Here is a 22,910-nt window from a genome sequence, read left to right as displayed (position 1 = left end):
TTCCTTGTTCTTGTCACTGAGTTCATCAGTACCATTTTTAGATTCCGTATATGTGAGTTAGCATACAATATTTGTCCTTCTCTTTCTGACTTACTTCACTATGTATGACAGATTGTAGTTCTATCCACCTCATTACATATAGCTCCATCTCATCCCTTTTTATAGCTGAGTAATATTCCATTGTATATATATGCCACATCTTCTGTATCCATTCATTTGTTGATGGGCATTTAGGTTGTTTCCATGTCCTGGCTATTGTAAAGAGTGCTGCAATAAACATTATGGTACAAGTTTCTTTTGGGATTATGGTTTTCTTTGGGTATATGCCCAGGAGTGGGATTACTGGATCATATGGTAGTTCTATTTGTAGTTTTTTAAGGAACCTCCAAATTGTTTTCCATAGTGGCTGTACCAACTTACAGTCCCACCAACAGTGCAGGAGAGTTCCCTTTTCTCCACACCCTCTCCAACATTTGTTGTTTCCACACTTTGTGATGATGGCCATTCTGACCGGTGTGAGGTGATACCTCATTGTGGCTTTGACTTGCATTTCTCTGATGATGAGTGATGTTGAGCATCTTTTCATGTGTTTGTTGGCCATCTGGATGTCTTCTTTGGAGAAATGTCTATTTAGGTCTTCTGCCCATTTGTGGATTGGGTTATTTGCTTTTTTGGTATGAAGCTGCATGAGCTGCTTGTATATTTTGGAGGTTAATCCTTTGTCCGTTGTTTCATAGGCAATTATTTTTTCCCACTCTGAGGGTTGCCTTCTAGTCTTGTTTATGGTTTCTTTTGCTGTGCAAAAGCTTTTAAGTTTCATGAGGTCCCATTTGTTTATTCTTGATTTTATTTCCCTGATTCTAGGAGGTGGGTCAAAAAGGATGTTGCTTTGATGTATGTCAAAGAGTGTTCTGCCTATGTTTTCCTCTAGGAATTTTATCGTGTCTGGCCTTACATGTAGGTCTTTAATCCATTTGGAGTTTATTTTTGTGTATGGTGTTAGGAAGTGTTCTCATTTCATTCTTTTACATGTTGCTGTCCAATTTTCCCAGCACCACTTATTGAAGAGGCTGTCTTTTTTCCATTGTATACTCGTGCCTCCTTTGTCAAAGATAAGGTGCCCATATGTGTTTGGGCTTACTTCTGAGTTCTCTATTCTATTCCATTGATCTTCCTTTCTATTTTTGTGCCAGTACCATACTGTCTTGATCACTATGGCCTTGTAGTATAGTTTGAAGTCAGGAAGCCTGATTCCACCAACTCCATTTTTCCTTCTCAAGATTGCTTTGGCTATTCGGGGTCTTTGTGATATATTTTGAAATCAGGAACTGTGATGCTTCCACCTTTGTTTTTCTTTCTCAAAATAGTTTTGGCTATTCAGGGACTCTTGTTGTCCCAAAAGAGTTCCAAACTCTTATGGCAGTTTTTTCTATTTCTATATAGAAATAGATGCCAAAATGCCATTTGGGGGTTTATAAGGATTACATTCAATTTACAGATCACTTTGGGCAGTATGGACATTTTAACAATATTAAGTCTTCCAATCCACAAACACATGGATGTGTTTCCATTTATTTGTGTCTTTTTAATTTCTTTAATCAATGTTTTGTAGTTTTTAGTGAAACATCTTTCACCTCTCTAGTTTATTCCTAAGCATTTTATTCTCTTTGACACTATTGTAAATAAAACTGTTTTCTTAATTTCCTTTTGGATAGTTCAGTGTTGTAGAAATGCAACTGATTTTTGCACGTTGATTTTGTATTGTGCAACTTTACTAAAATCATATATTAGCTCTAAGATGGTAAATTGTATGCTATGTATTTTTTACCATATTTTTAAAAATCCTACCTGGGCAGACCGTGACTTATTACTATTAGCCACTGACTTATTGAAATGTGTTCATTATGTAGCCAAGTGATAGGCACCTAGAAAAATGGCATCAAACATTTTATAAATAATTCCTTGCTCCTATAACCAGATTTCTCTTTAGGAGATATAATAATATTATGCTGTTGATTTTTAGCTCTAAAACTGATGCTCCCCACATGTCTGCAGGAGATGCACTTGGAAATGTTTTAGCATATATAATAGAGCTTTGGGGTCAAAGTGATCCTTGTTCCTGTCCTAGCTCTCCCACTTACCAGCTGTGCGATCTTGAACAAGTTTTTAACAACTCTGAGCCTGAGCTTCCTCACCTGTGCCTATAATAAAAATGTACCTACCTCACAAGATGGTTATGGGAATTAAATAAAATAGATACAACATGGGTACAATGTCTGACTCAAATTTTTAATACAAGTCATTAGTAATAAAAATTGCTATGATTATGACAGTAACAATGATGATGATGATGATGGCAATTAACTGGGCCATCCACTCACTCACCTAATCCCTATTTACAAGCAAGAATATATAACTATAGGGCAATAGAGCAGGTTTAAGAGTGCTACAGGAAAGATTTTTCCCCCATATGTTAACTAGATTAATATAACTCTCACGCAGATATGTGACAAATACCTGGGGAAGTCTGAAATACAAAAGTGTTTTCTATCCATGTACTGATACTTAGAAAACACTTTTAACCCCATCCTCAACTATCCAACTGTCTGGCTTTATTTGCCTTTTGAAAGAAAATTCAGGCAAAAAAAAAAAAAAAAAGGAAAAGAAGAAGTGAAAAGGGGAATTGTTTCCAGTTGAACTGACAGCCAAAAACCTGCTTTGCACTGACCAAATTTTTAAAAATTAAGTTTGGCTCATGTCAGTGCTATTAATCCCTCAGTTTATAAGGACTGTTTGATCCCAATGAATCTCTTAAAAAAAAAAGTCTCCCTTTCATGTTAGAACTGGAGCACAAAGTAATTGCGAAGGATACTATCCATATCAAATCAATTACCATGTCCTGTCAACTTTTCCTTTGTGATGACCCTTAACTATTCCTTTTCTTTCCTACTGCTCCTTCACTAATGTAATCTGTCCACATCTCACTCCTGGATATCTTCATTAGCCTCTCCTTGGTAGCTCTGCAGCTAGGAATCTACCACTGTTCTATTCTGTTCTGTGAGGAACTATGAAATAAATCTTCCTAAAATATCACATACAATTTTCTTAATCACAATCTTTCCTTGATCCTCTGTTATCTAAAGGATAAAACCCAAACCCCTTGATTTAACTCTCAAGTTAACTCTCAGATTGTCTTCCACAATCTAATCCCAAATCCCAATACAATTTCATCTCTCTAGGAATGCCTTTTACAACTGGTTCCCAAATGGCCTCGGTATATTGGAAATGGTATTGGCCCAATGGCACATAATCATTATCTTCGCTTCATCAATTCCCAAATAGTAAGCACTTACAAACAAACAAAAAAGATAAAAAAAAGAATAGCATTCCTTCATTTCCAAATACTCCTGACCACAACTAAAAACCCCAGAAAAGGGATCAAAGGTTAATATTCATAAAACAAAAACCCACTCTATATATTCTTTCATTCTCAAGAAAATTTTACTTCTCAAACTATGTTCACAGTTATTTCCAGAGCCCTTCCAAATTCCAATAAAACAAGACTGCCAGAGGATGAGTATGACACTGGTCTCTATGGCGGTAACTCATCAGCCTACCAATGCCATCAAGGTTTCACAATGCTCGTTCCATGCCCTCACCACAGCCCTCTCTTATACTAGTAAAGCAAATGAGAATACTGGGGAAGCAAGCCAGGGGCTGGGAGAAGCTGAGTAAATCAGCTGCCAGGCTGGGAACAGAATCCAGGAATTCTATTCCCTCCTCTATCCAATTACTAAGAGCTGTCCGTTCAGCTTTTGTCTGTTTTTAGTTTCTCCCTGTATTTTTTTTCCTTCTGAATAAACTAAATAAGCTTGCTCTAAGACAGCAAGACTCAAAATGTGAGGGCCCCTTCTTCACATGCAAGCTGCACCTCCTCAAGATCTCTACTTTCTGCATCTAAATATTTCATTACATTCATAGATTCATAGATTCTCTGTGGACTCTGGGGCTCTTGTGGTTAATGGTGATTGCAAACACAGATCCAGAAACAACCACTGGAAGGACAACTACCCTCAAGGTATGTGAATTAAAGACCTTTGTTTTCAATTTTGATGGATTCCAGACCACTACAACCTAACTCATTCATTATTCTTTCAACAAAGTTTACTGAGCACTTACTATGTCCCAGGCCTATGCTTGGCACAGAGTACATAGTGATTTTAAAAAACACCACCACACACTCAAGGGCAGAGACACCAGGGACAGAGGTCTACTCTAAGATGAAGTGTGGAGTAAGTCCTTAGGCATCATTATTTTATAGTAAGAGGATCATTAGTCCCTCTCTAACTTTTAAATGCTGTAAGGGTATGTTAAAACAGGAATTCAATACAAGTAAGTAACCATTTTTGACCACCCATTATGACTCATCACTAAACCAGCTATGATAAAATTCTAAAATGGACTGGAAGCAACCATACATTGTTAAAAAAAAAATAGTTTTTGGAATCAAAAACTCTGACTCTGGCAAGTCCTAGTTGTAAAGCTGGGACAAGTTACTTAATCTCCCTGAACTTCAGTTTCCTCTATTTGAAGTGGTGAGAAAACCTGCCTGGTAAGGATTAAATGAGATATAATATAAAGTGCCTTGTAGAGGGGAGGTGCTCAATAACTGTTTATTGTCTTCCTTTCAGAGAAATTAGGGCAACTGACACCAATTAGGAGATTACCATTTTAGTAGATGGTCTAGACTGGGACAGCAACAGTAAGACCAAAGGAAAAGTAAGAAATACGAAAGGCAGTCAAACAGGCAGGAAGGAGATTTAGCATTGCATCAAAAAGGTTTCATTATACTCATGAACCAAAAGAAACGTTCTTTTTGAGTTTATTTTTGTGTATAGTGTTAGGAAGTGTTCTCATTTCATTCTTTTACATGTAACTGTCCAGTTTTCCCAGCACCACTTATTAAAAAAGCTGTCTTTTCTCCGCTGTATAGTCTTGCCTCCTTTGTCAAAGATAAGGTGACCATAGGTGCGTAGGTTTATCTCCAGGCTTTCTATCCTGTTCCATTAATTTATATTTCTGTTTTTGTGCCAGCACCATACTGTCTTGATTATTGTAGCTTTGTAGTATAGTCTGAAGTCAGGGAGCCTGATTCCTCCAGCTCCATTTTTCTTTCTCAGGATTGGTTTGGCTATTCAGGGTCTTTTGTTGGTTTGGCTACTCAGGGTCTTTTGTGTTTCCATAAAAATTGTAAGTTTTTGTTCTAGTTCTGTGAAAAATGCCATTGGTAATTTGATAGGGATTGCAATGAATCTGCACATTGCTTTGGGTAGTATAGTCATTTTCACAATGTTGATTCTTCCAGTCCAAGAACATGGTATATCTCTCCATCTGTCTGCATCGTCTTTGATTTCTTTCATCAGCGTCTTATAGTTTTCTGCATACAGGTCTTTTGCCTCCTTAGGTAAGTTTAATCCCAGGTATTTTATTCTTTTTTGTTGCAATGGATTAAAGACCTAAATATAAGGCCATACACTATAAAACTCTTAGAGGAAAACACAGGCAGAACACTCTTTGACATAAATCACAGCAAGATCCTTTTTGACCCACCTCCTAGAGTAATGAAAATAAAAACAAAACTAAATAAATGGGATCTAACTAAACTTAAAAGTTTTCCAGGCAGACAATCTGCCTTGCCCACCAGTGTGAATGGCTACAGAAAAGAAGAAATTAATATATCCCCTCACTGAGGCTGGTCATTCCCAGGGATGTTTTGCAAGACTTATGGCCCTTTCACTTTACTTCTTCACAGCCTCTTCCTCTCTGATTCTATAAAACAAACTGGCATCCAGACCCAATAAGATGGTTTTTAGGAGACAGCAGTCTGCCATTGTCTTGGTCTGCCGTCTTTCTGAATAAAGTCATATTCCTTGCCTCAACAAAAATAAATACACAAACAAAAGTTTTTGCACAGCAAAGGAAACCATAAACAAGACAAAAGACAACCCTTAGAATGGGAGAAAACATGTGCAAATGAAGCAACAGACAAAGAATTAATCTCTAAACTATACAAACGGCTCATGAAGCTCAATATCAAAAAAAACAAACAACCCAATAAAAAAATGGGCAGAAGACCTAAATGACATTTCTTCAAAGAAGACATACAGATGGCCAACAAACACGTGAAAAGATGCTCAACATCACTAATGATTAGAGAAATGCATATCAAAACCACAATGAGGCATCACCTCACACTGGTCAGAATGGCCATCATCAAAAAATCTACAAACAATAAATGCTGGAGAGGGTGCAGAGAAAAGGGAACCCTCCTGCACTATTGGTGGGAATGTAAATTGGTACAGCCACTATGGAGAAAGGCATGGAGGTTGCTTAAAAAACTAAAAATAGAACTACCACATGACCCATCAATCCCACTACTAGGCATATACCCTGAGAAAATCATAATTCAAAAAGATACACGTACCCAATGTTCTCTGCAGCACTATTTACAATAGCCAGGACATGGAAGCAACCTACATGTCCACTGACAGTTGAATGGGAAAGAAAATGTGGTACATATATACAATGGAATATTACTCAGCCATAAAATGGAATGAAATTGAGTCATTTGTAGTGATGTGGACAGACCTATAGTCTGTTATACAGAGTGAAGTAAGTCAGAAAGAGAAAAACAAATACCACATATTAACACATATATATGGAATCTAGAAAAATGGTACTGATGAACCTAGTGGCAGGGCAGGAAAAGAGATGCAGATGTAGAGAACGGACATATGGACACAGAGGAGGAAAGGGAGGCTGGGACAAATTGAGAGAGTAGCATTGACATATATACAAAAGCATGTGTAAAATAGATAGCTAGTGGGAAGCTGCTATGTATCAGCTTAGTGCTTGTGACAACCTAGAGGGGTGGGATGGGGAGGGTGGGAGAGAGATCCAGGAGGGAGAGGACATACATATACATATAGCTGATTCACTTTGTTGTACAGCAGAAACTAACACAACATTGTAAAGCAATTATAATCCAATAAAGGTGTAAAAAAAATTTCATTTAGGGATAAACAAAACATGGTATATCCATAGTGTAATACTGTTCAGAAATAAAAAGAAATGAAGTACTGATATATGTTACAACAAGGATGAACCTTTAAAACATTATGCTAAGAAATTATTCCCAAAGAACCACCTATTGTATAATTTAATTTACATGAAGTACCCAGAATAGGCAAACCCAAACGGACAGAAGGTATATTAGTGATTGCCTACATCTGGGGGGGTGGGGAGATTGGGGGAGATAACTAAGGGATGTGAGGTTTCCTTTTGTAGTGATGAAAATATGATTGTGATGGTTGCACAACTCTGTGAATATACTAAAAGCCACTGAAGTGTACACCTGAAGTAGTATGTGAATTGTACTGAATGTGAATTATATATCAATAAAACTATTTTTAAAAGATTAAATAAGACAATGCTTATAGCACCTTGGAACTGTTCAATAAATGTAGGCTGATGATGTTACTGATATTGTTGTTTCCAGAAGAAAATACATTTAATCTCAATTTTTTTCATGCACATAATTGATGTGAATCATCTGCACCCTTAATCTCAAAATTGTAAAACCATTATGCAACACAGAGGAAATGTTAAGAAATCTCAGCAATGGTCTAATAACCTAAACTCCTATAAATATTTACAATAATCAGAAATAATAACATTTATAACAATCGGAAATAATAACAGTGATACCAATGAAGTCTTCCTCCACTACTTCAGGTAAAGTTTACTGCTTCTTCCTCTATAATTTGTCTATTCATATTTCCATCACATCATTATCTGTTGTATATGACATTTTTCCCACTAAAGTATGAGTTCTATCAGAGCAAGGACTATGTCCCATTCATTTTTGTACCCTTTGGGAGAGCATATTGCAATGCTGGTACATAGTAGTGCTCAATAAATGTTATTGAATGAGCATTTAACTGAAAATTCGTGGATTTCTTGTCTGAACTCCTGTTTCAGCCTACCTAAAAAAAGAGGAAGAGAGAGTTTTGAAAGATGACCGATTTAACAATTACAACCCACATCTATCTCTACATGACTAACAAATGAAAACATCTCAACAAGTGATGTGTTACTAGTTTTGCCACAGTCTTGAACTTCCAAGGATCTCAGGAAAAGGGAAATAACCTGAAACAGGTTATTCAGCCCTAGGAAAACCCTGAAAAGTTTGTTAATCAGCCCATGATCCCTGCCATCATTACTAAAGTAAAATTGATGACAAGCCCCTCCCAGCTCCTGATCTTACTGCTGGCTTTCAGTGAACATTTCCCCCTTCTGGCTACCATAGGTACTAATATTAGTAATCAGTAGCAAAGCCTTGTTCCCCCAAATGTGGCCCCCAGACCAGCAGCATGGGCAAGACCTGGGAGTTTGTTAGAAAAGGAGAATATCATTTTTAACTAGACCCCCAAGCAATTCACATGCACATTAAAGTTTAGGATTTACTTCAGTAGAGTTGGCTATGACTGGTTTCTAGATTCAGACTGTCTAGACTTGAACTCCACAACAGACATGCTGGAGTACCTTAGGCAAATCACTTCACCCAGAGGTTCTTACCCTGGTGTACACTTTAGAACCACCTGGAGAGATTTTTAAAAATCACAATGCCATGCCTCCAGCAGAGACTGATTTAATTAGCCTAGGACTCAATATTTTTTAAAGCTCCCCTAGCTAGGGGAATATAGCTAGAATTCAGAAGCACTGACTAAATTCTCTAAGCTTCTATAAAATGGGAGCATTAATACCTGCCTGAAAGGGTTGTGAGGGAAAAATCTGATCACCTTTAAAGAGCTTTCGGCCCAGTACTTGGGACATATAAGTGCTCAATAATTGGTAGTTATTATTATCAGACCTGGAAACCTGGAAATGAATTGTCCTACAGTAGGGATAAAAAAGAACAGACTCAAAATACTACTATGGCAGGTATCCTACAGCTAGGTACCTGCCAAACTCATGAGGTGCAAAAGAAAGGACACAATCAAAAACACATTATTGGGCTTCCTAGGTGGTGCAGTGGTTGAGAATCCGCCTGCCAATGCAGGGGACACGGGTTCGATCCCTGCTCCAGGAAGATCCTACATGCAGCGGAGCAACTAGGCTCGTGAGCCACAACTATTGAGCCCATGTGCTGCAACTACTGAAGCCCAAGCGCCTAGAGCCTGTGCTCCGCAACAAGAGAAGCCACGGCAATGAGAAGCCCATGCACCACAACTAAGAGTAGCCCCCACTCACCACAACTGAAAAGAAAGCCCGTGCACAGCAAAAAAGACCCAACACAGCCGATAAAATAAATAAATAAATTTATAAAAAAAAAAAAAACCACACACACATTATCCCCAGGATGAGCTCTCCTAGCAGCCAACTATTGATTGAAGCTTCAAGGAAACTACAATGTGTCGGGTAAGGGGTACACCATCTCTGTAGGGTGTCAGAAAAGGCCAGCATCTTAATTTGGAATGTACTGATGGCAGGTGGGGGAGCATTATTTCAGCAGTTCTGTAACACAGGAAATCCCCTTTACCACACCTTCCTGATATACACTGACTCTTGATACACACCACATGTGTCCTCAAATCTCTTTTCCCCTCCCCCCAAATTTTCAATCATTCTGTTCCACCTTTAGGTGATGAAAACTTAAAACCTGTGGTTATAACTTCCATGAGAAATTTCATTTTGAAAGCTTTCTAAATTTCAACTTTATTGCCATGAAGAAAACAGAAGAAACAAAAGACCTCAGTCATCCACTAACACAAAAACCCCTAGTGAAGACATTTAATAAGTGTAAGTTTTCTGCTGCAAGTTGTTGAAAATTCTAACCTTTGGACTGGGGTACCATTCACTTGCTTCTACAAGTGTTCCATGAAACAATAGCATTTATTTTTCTAATGGTTTCAGGTTACGAGCTTAGTTTCACCTGTGGGTTTTAACTTGGCTAAGCCTGGACGGTTGTTTCTTTAAATCTACAGCTCAATGAATTTAACCTGAGTTGACTCTTCCACGAGGATTCATAATGGCCAGGCAAATAAGTCCACGATCCGGTTTTCTTTCAACAATTGCAAAGACATAAGCACCCAGATGAAAACAGTGTACCTATTAGGGCACTGAGATTTATCTCAATGGTGATTACAAACATTTAAAAGTGTGCATGGTTTAGTGACTATCACAAAAGCTCATGTCCTATTTCCAGCTACTGTGCTTACAAAGTATGGGACTCCTCTGTGGTAAATAAACCCTCTCACTGGATGTACTGTGATAGCTAATCAATGTCTGAACTTAAAAGGCTTTTAAACTGCTCGTTGGAAGTCTCCTGAGTGATTCTGGCATCCACAGAGTGCTCTCAAAAGTCCCCTCTGTGCCGTTCTCTGGACTGGTTCTGACCTCACCCTTGGTTTGGATCCCAGTCTCAAGGGAGTCTGAGATTCAGGGCCAAATCTACAAAAATGTTATCATACAACCTGTCCAGAAGTTTGTCAATGAAGAACAGTTCAAAAAGAATCTGGGACTAAGCTAGACCCCAGCACACCTACAAGCAAACACAGCCTCTCACAAAAAAAAACAATAGACCCTTTCTAGCCTTCCTATTTCAGATTGGCCCAACCACTGCAAAACACAAATATCCACCGGTTCACTGAAGTGGAGTGGAGGGATTATCATTAGCTTTGTATACGTCATTTAAGAATGTCAGGCTTAAAGGTGGAGGTATTGAGTTCTAATCTCAGTTCTGCCACTTAAAAACTGTATTACTTTGAGCAACTTCCTTGAGTCTGTTTTCTCATTTATAATATAGAAATGCCAAAATTTAGAGTAAACTTACTATACACAGCTCCTGTGAGGATCAGAGGAATTTTTATAATTCTATAGTTCTTTAGTTCTATAATTCTATAGTTCTATAGCTCTTTGAGTTTTAAAGAACATTACCAGTGTAAAGTGTGATTATTTTTCTCCTGCAAACAACTGCCTAGGGAGCTATTCAAAAATGGTTACCTCTGTCTTCTTTAGTCTGTTTCTAAGAAAACATTATGTGAGGGGACTTCCCTGGTGGCGCAGTGGTTAAGAATCCGCCTGCCAATGCAGGGGACACAGGTTCAATCCCTGGTGTGGAAAGATCCCACATGCCAAGGAACAACTAAGTCCATGCACCACAACTACTGAGCATATGTTCTAGAGCCCAAGCTCCACAACAAGAGAAGCCACCGCACTGACAAGCCCTCATACCACAATGAAGAGTAGCCCCCACTCGCCACAACTAGAGAAAGCCCGTGTGCAGCAACAAAGACTCAACACAGACAAATGTAAATAAATGAATAAATAAAAATTATTTTTAAAAAAATTATGTGAGGTCTTTATAAATATCTCTTCTTTGGCTAACTACAAGGGTTAGTCAAAAATTATCTGCACTCCGGTTATATTAAAACTTACGTTGGCTGCACTGTCTTAGCACCTTCCGTTCAAGGCTACTGTCTCCCCAGTCACTGCTGTGCAGGTATCTTACATCAGTTCATTTCCAAATGCAGTGTGAGCAAAAATGGATGCCCCACTTGTGATATGCATGAAAGAAGAGTAGCGTGCAATGCCATTATTTATTGAAGACTTTGAACACAGTATGGAGAAAATGTTTTGTTGCGAAGAAGTGTGTATAAATGGATAGAGATGCTTATTGAAGAGCTGAAACCTAAACTTTGGATTAAACACAGAGGACTGCTATCCAAGGGTGTTGTGATCTTCTTGCATAACAATGCATGTCCGCACACTTCTGCCCACACTGTCGACACTGCAAAAACTTCACTTTGATGTGTTAAAGCATCCTCCCTATAGTCCTGATCTTGCTCCATTGGACTTTCACCTGTTTGGTCCCCTAAAAGCAGCCCTGCAAGGACAAAGATTCACTTCTGATGAAGAAGTAAAGACAGAGGTACATTTGTGGCTCGCAGCTCAGCCTAAAACATTTTTTAATGAGGGAATAAGAAAGCTTGTTGATATATGGACAAAGTGTATTGAAAAGCAAGGAGATTATGTCAAAAAATAATGTATCTGGGGCTTCCTAGGTGGTGCAGTGGTTGAGAATCCGCCTGCCAATGCAGGGGACACAGGTTCGATTCCTGCTCCAGGAAGATCCCACATGCCACAGAGCAACTAAGCCCGTGCACCACAACTATTGAGCCTGCGCTTTAGAGCCTGTGAGCCACAACTATTGAGCCCATGTGCTGCAACTACTGAAGCCCACACACCTAGAGCCCGTGCTCCACAACAAGAGAAGCCACAGCAATGAGAAGCCCGCGCACCACAACGAAGAGTAGCCCCCACTCACCACAACTAAAAAGAAAGCCCGCGCACAGCAAAAAAAGACCCAACACAGCCAATAAAATAATTAATTAATTAATTAAAAAAATAATGTATCTGTCTTTTCTAAAAGTTAATTACATTCTACAGCCAGAGTGCGGATAATTTTTGACTTGCCCTCATTGTATTAAAATTCAGAGTAGCTTTAACAAGATGAGTGACATTCAAAGAGAATCAAGAAATCCACAGATAGGACTTCTTTCAAATCACAAACTGATATTCTATTTGAACAAAAATCAAAATAGTTTTAGTGTTACTTTCTATCTGTATCCAAAACTTTAAAAAGCACTTGTTTTACTAAAGAAAACTGTACTTTGATGCACAGGGTTAGTTTTGCTATGACTGCTTTCTTGACATTTGCTCAAAGAATGCATTATAGCTAAAAGGATTAAAATGGATAAGGGTGTTTAGAAAGACATTGGGGAAAATAAATAATTTAGATCAAGTTCCAATACGGAGAAAAAAAATATGATTTTACAGCACTGCTTTGTTAGAAACTACAGACAAACAGCAATCAGAGAAGTTCTTGCAAAAAAGTACCAATGAATTAGTAAGAATGGTTACATTACAGCTCATCCACATATGGATTATTCTTTAGCCACTGAAAATGAGACCATAATTTCTGACTAAAAGATTATCTAGATAAACAAGTTGTACAATTCCACTTATACATTTAAAATTTTATATACACATGTATGCATAGAAAAAGATCTAAAAAGATACATGCCAGACTGTTAAAAGTGGTTATATCTATGATACATGTATTATTGAATTTATATTAATGATCATGGATTTCATTGGTATTAATAAGATAAATGAAAAGCCTAAAACTTCAAAAGTAAAAATACGAATAAGGAAGTTAAGCATTAACCAGAAATAGACTATGAGTTTTTTTAAAAGCAGAAACAAGGAATGGAAGAGTAATTATTCCTTTTAGTGTATTAAGCTACCAAATAAATGGCAATCAGTCAACAAGTATTTACTGAAGGACTATTAGGCAAAAGGTATGCTACTAGATTTGTAGAAACAACAAAAATGATAAAATCACTACTCTCATAGTGATCTATAATCTAGGGATAGAGCCAAGTCTACATGTACATACACAAAAAGATACCTGAGAATATAAGGCAGAATATGAAAACAGCCAAAAGAGTGATTTTTATACAGCAAATGCCTTAGAAATTCAGGCTCAATAAATGTTTCATGAATGAATGAGATAGTGAAGAATTCATAGAGAAGGAGGACAAATTTGAGCAGGGTTCTGAAAGGCAGGGAGAATTCAGAAGTGGGTAAAAAGTAGGCAGACAGATGATGGAGGGATTTGGAAAAGAAGAATGGGAGAGGACAAGGGTCATTGTCCATGTTGAAAACATGTCCTTCCCCTCTCCAATGGAGTAAAAGAACTTAGCCTCTATTTTCCTATAGCACCAATTCTATTTTACTATGCTTAAAATTCGAAACTCTCATCATCTGACCTGAATTTACCCAACCTTTACTCTCACACATGTACTTTCTTCTTCTTTTTTAATTACATATTTTGGAGCTAACAAAAATACATTAGAACTTCTTAAAATCCAAATTAGACAAAATTCTAGAAATGTGAACTTTTCTTAGAATATTTTCTGATGTGTCTCTTCATAATTTTCAAGTTATAAATATTTCTGAGTTAACAAAAAATATGCAAATAGGCTTCTATAAAAAAAACAATCTGTTATGCTTCTAGCAACATGAACTAATATAATTTCTAACATGTACTTCTATTTAGGCAGGGTGGTCTCCTTATCGCCCAAACACATATTTAAGCTTTACCTCATGCTCTTTCCCTTGAATGAAATGTCCTCTCTCTTCATCTCTACTTCTCCAAAGTCTAGGCGTCTTTCACAAGGCCCAACCTAACTCCCACCTAAATCTGGCCAGTATTCATCTCCATTTTTCCTGTCACATCCTAGCAAACTATTTTGTTCCACTTAGCACTTCATTCTATATTGTCTTTGTGTTATTATTCAGTTTTATCATTATAAATGTTACCTCACTAACAAGCTATTAGATCATTGACAGCAAGGACAGTGTCTTTTGAAGAGGAAAGGCCAAGTATTTTGTAGAGTATCCTTCAATTTGACTAGCATTTTCTCATATCTACAGAGAGTTATGGATTTGGGGGAAGAATAGCACAAAGGTGAAGTGCCCTTCTCATCACATAATATCAGGGAATACATGATATCAACATGACTTATCTGCTGATGTTAACCTTGATTACTTTGTTGAAATGATATCTGACAGCTTCTCCACTGTAAAGTTACTATTTTCCCCTTTACAGACTCTCTTCTTTAGAAACAAGTTGTTAAATCCAGTCCACACTCAAGGGGAGAACAGAAGCTCCACATTCTAAAAGTATCAAAGAATTAGTGGCCATATGCTACAACCACCACAATAATTAACTAATTAATTAATATTATGAGAGAGATGCTTTGAGGCTATGCAAATATCCTCTTTTGCCTTAAACTTCACCTACTTATTTTAACACTGATTATTTGATCTTGCCTACAGCAATAATTACTGTTGTACTCTAATGTTGACATGCGACTGTATCTTTTATTTATTTGATAATCTTCATTTTGTCCAGCATGAAACTAAACACTGACCATGAAAATAAACACCTGTTAAATGTAACTGAATTTCAAGAAACATTTATGTAAAATAAAGTTAGATGGTGAAAGGTGGATAAGTTCAAGGCAAATGTGTATTTTGGCATCTGTGCTATTCTTATGTCATATATCTTGATTGATGAAATAGGAATAGAAAGATAAAGAATTAACCACCTCACCTCTACTAAAACTAGAAAAACTTCCTGGAGAAAGAACAATAATAATAGTTGTATAGTGCCTTAGAGTTTACAAAGTGTACTCCACATTCATTATTTAGGATTTCAGAAGCTCTCAGAAGAGAAAATTTTCAGGAGATGAAGATTGAAAAAACATTTAAATTTGTGAAAAGGTACTATTAAATTGGGAACTGGAAAATCAGGCATAGAAACTACATAAGGCTAACCAAGAAAAGTAAAAGTAAAGGCAAAGAAGAAACAGATACAATAAAAAATAGTATGAGTCCAGTGCAAGGCTTTAAATCAGGTGGTAAAATTGATTTAATGCACAGTGTGAAACTAAGACACTTAGACTAACAAAGATAAAGAGTACATAGTTAAAATAAGGAAGTATGTCATTAAAATAAATATTAAGAATGGACTTCATGAGAAAATGCTTTGAAGGTGAAAAATGAATAGAATCCTTATAAATGTGTTTATTCATTTCTTCATTAGTATCCTCCATTTTTCCAGTGCCTTTAACAGGCTCTTAGCCTAATATGTATCCAAAAATATTTGCTTACGTTCTATTATGTGTCATACATAATGCTAGACAATTGGGGATATAAGACAATTAGATATGGTCCCTTCTTATCAAGAAGTTGCATTCTAGTTGAAAAGGTAAAACAAACATATATATGTATATACACACACACACATACATATACACATGAAAAGTTAAAAAGCAAAACAAAGCAGGAGGGGCCAAAAGAACAACATAATGAGAAAGAGCTGCAACAGTTCAGAGAAAGAAGAGATAACTATGATATGACCTGTTCAGGAAAGGCTTGTGAAAATAAGGGGCATTTGCAATGGGGCTTCAAGAACTGGGTGGAGTGGGTGGTGAGATTTTTAACAAAGCCAAGAAAAAGGCATTTAAAGCAGAGATAGAATGGCTGAACAAAAGGAGTTGAGATAAAGGTGTTTTAAGGAAACTGAAAATCAAGCAGGGCTGTAACAAAAGGTATATGAAAACATAGGATACAAAAGGTAAGCTGAGATTTAAAAAGGCTTTGAATGCCAAGTTGAGGAGTTTGAACATTTTCTGTAAGCAATCCAAAAATAATCAAAATTTTCCAGCAAAAGAGTGACATGATGAATATGATATTCTAGAAATATTAAGCTGGCTTTTGACGTGCATAATAAATGGTGTATATCTTGATTAAAGATATGGTTATGGCAGTAAAGAGACAGGCATACAAATAAAGCATACTGAATATATAACAAAGAGGGGCAGACTGTAGCAAAATAAACTTAAGAATAAAAGATTAACTCAAGATTTCTTTGTTAGGAGCAAGAAAAGCATATCACATAGAACAGAGAGGAAGTTAGGCAAAGGGTAAGACTCCAAAGTACAAAGAACAATCCTATTTTTATTTCCTCTATCACCCTCACATTTGTATGAAATTCAAGTTGCCTCACCTGAGTGGAATAGGTAACTATTAAAGGACTAACTAGAGAAGTTCCCAAAGTGATACATAAACAGTGACTTTAGAAAGAGAAAATGCAGCTGCATTAAAATCTTTAAAAGTATTTGTAAAATATAAGCCACGTGACTTCTTAATTGCCCCATTAATTCAGGAGAAAACAACAACGATAAAAATCACACCACGGTAGCAATATCAATGAATTAACCAGAAAAGTGTCTTACCCAAGCTGGAACTATCCGTTCATTTTAATGTCAGTATATAACAAAACTAAAGATTAGTGTCTTCTTTCATTACCACACACACAAAAAAATAGCCACCCTATGTTCTCCACCTCAGTTCCTTAAAGACAATTCTCCCTACAAATTTTCCCTACATTCTCTTAACCCTCTCAAAACAATTCCCTAATTCTATCTCCTTTCTTCTGTATAAACTTTGGTCTACCACATCTTATTCACTCCTTAATCCCACCTTAAAGTATCACATATATATATTATACATTTTCTGAAGCTACCTTTAATAAATATAGGAATACTTAGCCTTCAAATAGTGCTTTGCAGTTGGCAAAATATTTTATACACATTACCTCTCAGAACCCTCACAGAAGCAATATACAGCAGGTATTATCATCATCCATATATTATAGAGAAGCAGCAAGCCCAGGGCCACATATTCATAAGTGATAGAGCCAGGCCTGAAATATAGGCTTTCTGAGTCCAAATTCCATATTCTCTTCCCTATGTCACTCAGTTTCATAATGTGCCAGTAGCTGTATCTAATTATTCAAAATGTATGTTATTATTCTATATTATGTTTAAGCCAATACATCCCCTTTTTAAAAAATAAGGTATTTATGCCCAAATGCCTATTACAGGGCCATTTACTGAGAAGACCTAAGTATTTTAAGAGGCTCATTATGATGACAGTTATCACTGGATGAAAAGTGACAACTGAAGTTAAAGTCTGCAAAATTGCTGAGGCTATACCAAAACCATTTTTGTCTTTAATTCTGCAAGGCAACATGCAACAACGAAGACAATATGGGTGATTTAAGGATATGTGAGCATCAAAGGGCAGAAACAGGGCATTCCTACTCTCTTTAACTGTGCTAAGGCCTCAAATACTGATATAGTTCAGAGCATCTTATTACCAGGGAGACATAAATCAAAAGGAGTTCAGCTAGGAGCAATAAAACAGATTAGTGTCTGGAAGGACTGACTTTAAAGAAAGTTTTAAAAGAATTAAATCCAGGTAGTCTAGATAAAAAGCAGCTATTGAGGGAACCTTTTTTTGAAGCTGACACAACAAAGACAGAAATTATTTTGAAGGTAAATGTCTAAAAGAATGCAAAGAGGAATAATCAAATATTTGCAGAATATAAAGGGAAAATTCAAGAGAAATTTACCAGCAAAAACCTATGGGACAAAAAACTCTCCCACAGGAGTGGTGAAAACTACATTCCTAGAGATATTTAATACCATGTTGGGCAAAACAAGAAAAAGATTCCATATGGAATGATCCTGTACTGGCCCCTGAAGTGGTGGGAGGATTGAAGATGACCTCTTAGATCTTTTTCATTTCTGATTTTTTCCTAATTCTATGAAGTTTTATGGGGCACGGCCTTCTGCCAATTTCCTTTCTCCCCAGGATGCCCACTTTCTCCTTTTACAAAGGGAAACAAATTGTATCCTTCATTTTAAGCAGATCTCCCATTCTCAATGAATAGGTAATATAATCCTAGGTACAAGTTTGGGAGAAAAAGGCTAATTCCTAAACTTATAATAGTCTTTTTTCTTTCCCACAGTGGTTCCTGGGGCTCGTACAAGTTTTTTCACAAACTAAAGAGGAAGAAGAGCTGTTTCATCAGGAAAACCACTAATATTCTCCCTTCTTGTATCTGAACACAGAGCTGACAGTGACCCTGGGAGCTATAAAGCCCTGGGTCAAATTACCATCAGAGCTGCTGTTCAGGATTATCTTTTACCTTCAGCATTTTATGCTGAGTGACAGCAAAATCTACTTGCAATCCACATTTTTATGGCAATGACATTTACCTTTGAAAAGATGTAGCCTTAAATACCTATACACTTGGCAAATGTTGTAAAAGAGCAAGCCTGATTCAGGATTCAAACTCAAGAAGCCTCAGCCTTGCCCTCTTTCTCCAGTCTGGCACTTTAAAAAAAAAAAAAAAAAAAAAAAAGTTTCTCAGCTAACCTTGAAATAGATCCCAAACTCTCCAGAATTCCCATTCAGTGAAAGCCCCAGAAATTACAACGGCTTTTCCTCATTTTGCTGATTTATAAGGACAAGATGTAACAAAATACAGGGAGCTCTGAGAACATGTCCCTGAGCCCCTTAAAAATAAAACTGTAGCTCACTAATGAGACCAGACAGCAGGGCAGAGACAGCCCTCCAGGATGGACATTAATGCTTCTTCTATCCAATCTAAACAACCTCAGTGGCTGAAGACCTATCAATTGCCATCTTGCCTATTTGAAAAAAAGTCTGTTCCTCTACCCACACAGAAAGTTCATAGATATTAACACCAAACTCTCTAAACAATTTTTTTAAATAGCATTTCCATTTTTCCCTAGTAAAAATGAGACTGTTCAAATCTAAAAAGACTGGCCTCTCACATCAGAATAGGACTTAGAGTTTTCAAAGCTCTTCCAACTCTTAACTCATCTGATTCTGGCAGGAAAGGCTGGCATTTATAATCCCATTTTGAAACTGAGGAGAAAAAAAAAAGTGTGACTCTGAGATTAGGCAGTCTAAAGGAGAATCCACTGTGAAGATTTTCAAACCTTCCCAATAAGGGACCAATCTAAAAGAGATTATTCCAGAAAACTTTAGAGTGGATTTCAAAAAAGGCTAAGCCATGCGTAGCCTCATCTCAGGAAAGCAAGGAATAACAAAAACACAAAGGCACTCTTTTCTATAATTTTAGAAAGGAAACGTGACCCTGACCCTTTAACAGCCCATGAACGTGACTGAATTTTCTCAAGAAACCCACCGCACCTTCTCCCCACAGGACTAGCCAGTCAGAAGTTTTGGCTACTAGTTCTCTGCTTCTGAGACTCAGCCGCCCAAAAAAGGCTGGCAGCCTGGACAAAAACAACCTGATTAGCTCCCTTTGCCTAATCAAGTCAGGATCCCACAGTCCTGTGTCTCCTCGCCTACAGCCACCAGTTTTTCAGGTGAGCTTCAACCTGGCCCTCCTCCAAATCTGCAACCTCCCCACCCCACACACACACACAGATTGCTCGCTCCTACTCCCCAAACTTCCCCCAGGCCACAAGACTGGGAAGCAAGTTTCTCACCATCCTCATAGTTTTTGAGATAGTAATCCGGGCCGGGGCCCCCACGGCTTTTTGCCGGGTTCCTCAGGTTCTGGAACTGTAGGAAGTCGGTCCTTTTGCCCCCGAAGCGCAGAAAGGCGGGCGAAAGTCCCCGGGCCAGGGTCACCAGACGCTTGGAGCTGCAGGGGTAGAGAAGGAGAAAGGAAAGGATCCGGGGGACAAGCGAGAAGGCGTGGGGTACCAGCAAGGCCCTCTTCCCACTCTCTGTGAAGTTGTGCCTGGCGCCCCAGCCCGCTCAGCCTTGGGCCGTGGGGCTCCGGGAGCTATGCCTCCTGCACCCATCTGGTCGCGGCCCCCTCCCTGAGGCACCCCGACGATGCTCACCAAAGGTAGTATTTACAAAGAGATTGTGTTTGTTAACAGTGTGTGCATAAAGTGGGGGGGGGGGGGGGTATACTTCTGCAGAGAACACAGGACTAATGCGCAGTTGCCGGGCTTCTACCCCTGGGTTTCTACCCGTGGCGGGGAAGCGCTCTTGGAGCAGACGCGCAGCGCACGGACCTGGCCTCCGACTTTTGCCAAACTTCTCGGCTGAAAGACGGAATCTGCCTCCTCTGCCCCAGAGGCATCGCAACCTCTATGGAGAAGGTGAAACACGCCTTCTTTCTCCCAGACCAGGCACCTGAGGTCAAGGTGATTCTTTATTTCAATGCCAAAGTTGACTTTCCTTTTTCACTACCTTTTAACAACTGCATGCATCTCCCAAATCCCTGGGCAAGAGAGACTCCCGGGGTAAATCCTTGCTTTTCTGAGAACACTCTCCACCCCCACCTTGCACAGTAAAAGTAACATCTCTTTGGCCCCTGAAATAATTCAGCCTGATCTTAGGAAAGGTAACATCCTCCTCTCCACCGCCCCCCACCCCGAATTGGGCTCCATCTTTTTTCCTTCCCACTTGGGGCCATTTGAAAGCTCTGGGGAAAGTGAAGTTTGCCGAAATGTGGAACCTGCGAGTCGTAGGAGACTCGAGGAGCATCAGAAGAATAGCATTTACACCTATTTAGGTTCAGGATTTCCATAAATATATATTTTAAAAGTCCAACGCTACTGATGCCCTTAATGCTAAGGACATCAGCTGTTGAGTTCCGGGTCTCCAAGTCATTTTTAATGCTTTGCTGGTTCATGCTTTGAAAATCCAAATGGTACTAAAGAGTATCTTAAAGGCGGTGGACAGGCGAAAAACAAACAAAAGTTGGAGACTTCAGTTTCAGAGTTCCTGACAAAAGTCGTGGCCGCCCGGAGAAGTCCAATAGCTGGAAGGATCGCTTGGCCGAGGACTCCCGGACTGCATTCCCAGGCGGGCGCAATCGGGCGTCGTGCGGGCCCACGGCGGGCAGAGGAGACGCCCGCGCGAGTCCGGCCCCGCGGAAACGGCGTTTCCAACAACCGTCCAGCCGGAAGCCTGCACAGCCAATGCAAATGCGCCCCGCCACGGCTTCTTCCCCGAAAAGCCGCCTTCCACAAACTTTTCTGCGGCAAGCATTTAGGGAGAACAAGCAAGTTTTGCTGTCGTTTTTTAAGATCAGAAGGAGTCCGCGCAGCTGGAGAAGCGCGATGCAAGTGGGGCGTGTAGTCGCCCCCCACCTTGCCGGACGAGCTCACAGACGCGCGCTGCTGCAGGGAAGAGCTTCCGAGGAGGAATCCGGGCCGCGCAGAGCTGTTCCCGCCCTCCCAGCAGAGGCGCGGGCAGGAACCGAAACGGCCTCAGCGGCGGCGGCGGCCGCAAAAAGCACTTAGTCCTCCCGCAGTGCTCGCTCCACGTGGAAGAAGCGCTCCACACAGTGCCTCCCGCTACCTGCCGCGTCCGCTGACCCGGCCAAGGCCGGGGCGACCCGGAGAGCTGAGGGGAGGGCGCACGCGAGAAGCAAACTCGAACTTCGCAGAGTGAAAGATACTCACGAAAGACGCGCGGCGGACGCGGCCTCAGGTCAGAGAAGCGAGGCTGAGCGCGCTCGGAGCTCTTCGAGGGAGCCCACAGCTGAGGCTCCAATTCGGAGGGAATTTTTTAAAACTCAGCACTTGGATTCGACATTGTAGACCATTTATTTATTTATTTTTACAATGCAACTCTGTCCCTATTGGGAAGGGATCGTGGTTGCCTTACTGCTGAACAGTAACAACCGGAGAGAGGGTGAGCCCAATTAGAGTCCCAAGCCCTAGAGTAATGCAGAGTCCATGATCACAAACCTCCCGGCTTCCTAATCCACCGGTGCCGGATTCAGATCTCCGAAACATCCCCGGAGTATTTCTAGGACCCTTTCTGCTCTCCTTATATACGCTATGACCGGAGCGAGGATTTTTTTTTTTTTTTTCCTTTAAAGAAAAACTAAACTATGCAGTTACCGCAGGAGATTTAAGGAGGAGGGACTGGGGGACCATCCGGGCTATAAAAAGTATCCTACAAAGTCCTGAAGTCTGGAGAGGACAGCAAAGGATATAAAATTAAAAATTAAAGATCCTAACCAAATTGCCCACCGCTCAAGCCTCTGCTTAGATTCATTTTCTGTCTGAGAGTGGGAGAGAACTGACGAAACGATCTTTCCGTGGAAAATTCCACTTTCGTGCGATCCCCGCTTAAACATTCACAGACACACGCAGACACGCACTCTCACACACACACACACACACACACACATACACACCCATTCCTCTCGGGTCTTTGTTGCTCGAGACCTTTTCTTCGCTTTTGTAACTGCCCTGAACTCTTGTTTCTTTTCAGAAGAAGACGGGGAGGCTAATTGTGGATATATGTAAGCACAACATTTTTTCAGTCATAACTGATAAGTTTCTGAAATGCCTTCTGCATTGCAAACATGTGCATCTTAATAGAAAACATTGCTTTTC

At 39.2% G+C, this 22,910-nt stretch overlaps 1 protein-coding gene across 3 annotated transcripts in view; it reads right to left on the bottom strand.

The window, feature by feature from the left end:
- The window catches only part of HPSE2 (heparanase 2 (inactive)), a 748,913-nt gene that overhangs the window by 725,523 nt on the left and 480 nt on the right, over positions 1-22,910 (bottom strand). For all 3 annotated transcript variants that reach the window (XM_057737262.1, XM_057737263.1, XM_057737264.1), the window contains exon 2: positions 20,028-20,185. In XM_057737262.1, the coding sequence (XP_057593245.1) occupies positions 20,028-20,185 (158 nt within the window). The remainder of the gene's footprint in view (positions 1-20,027; positions 20,186-22,910) is intronic.

Source organism: Hippopotamus amphibius, chromosome 5 (genome assembly GCF_030028045.1).
Source record: "Hippopotamus amphibius kiboko isolate mHipAmp2 chromosome 5, mHipAmp2.hap2, whole genome shotgun sequence".
Classification (NCBI taxonomy): domain Eukaryota; kingdom Metazoa; phylum Chordata; class Mammalia; order Artiodactyla; family Hippopotamidae; genus Hippopotamus; species Hippopotamus amphibius.
The sequence above is the reverse complement of the archived record's forward strand: the minus strand, read 5'-3'. Positions and strand labels throughout refer to the sequence as shown.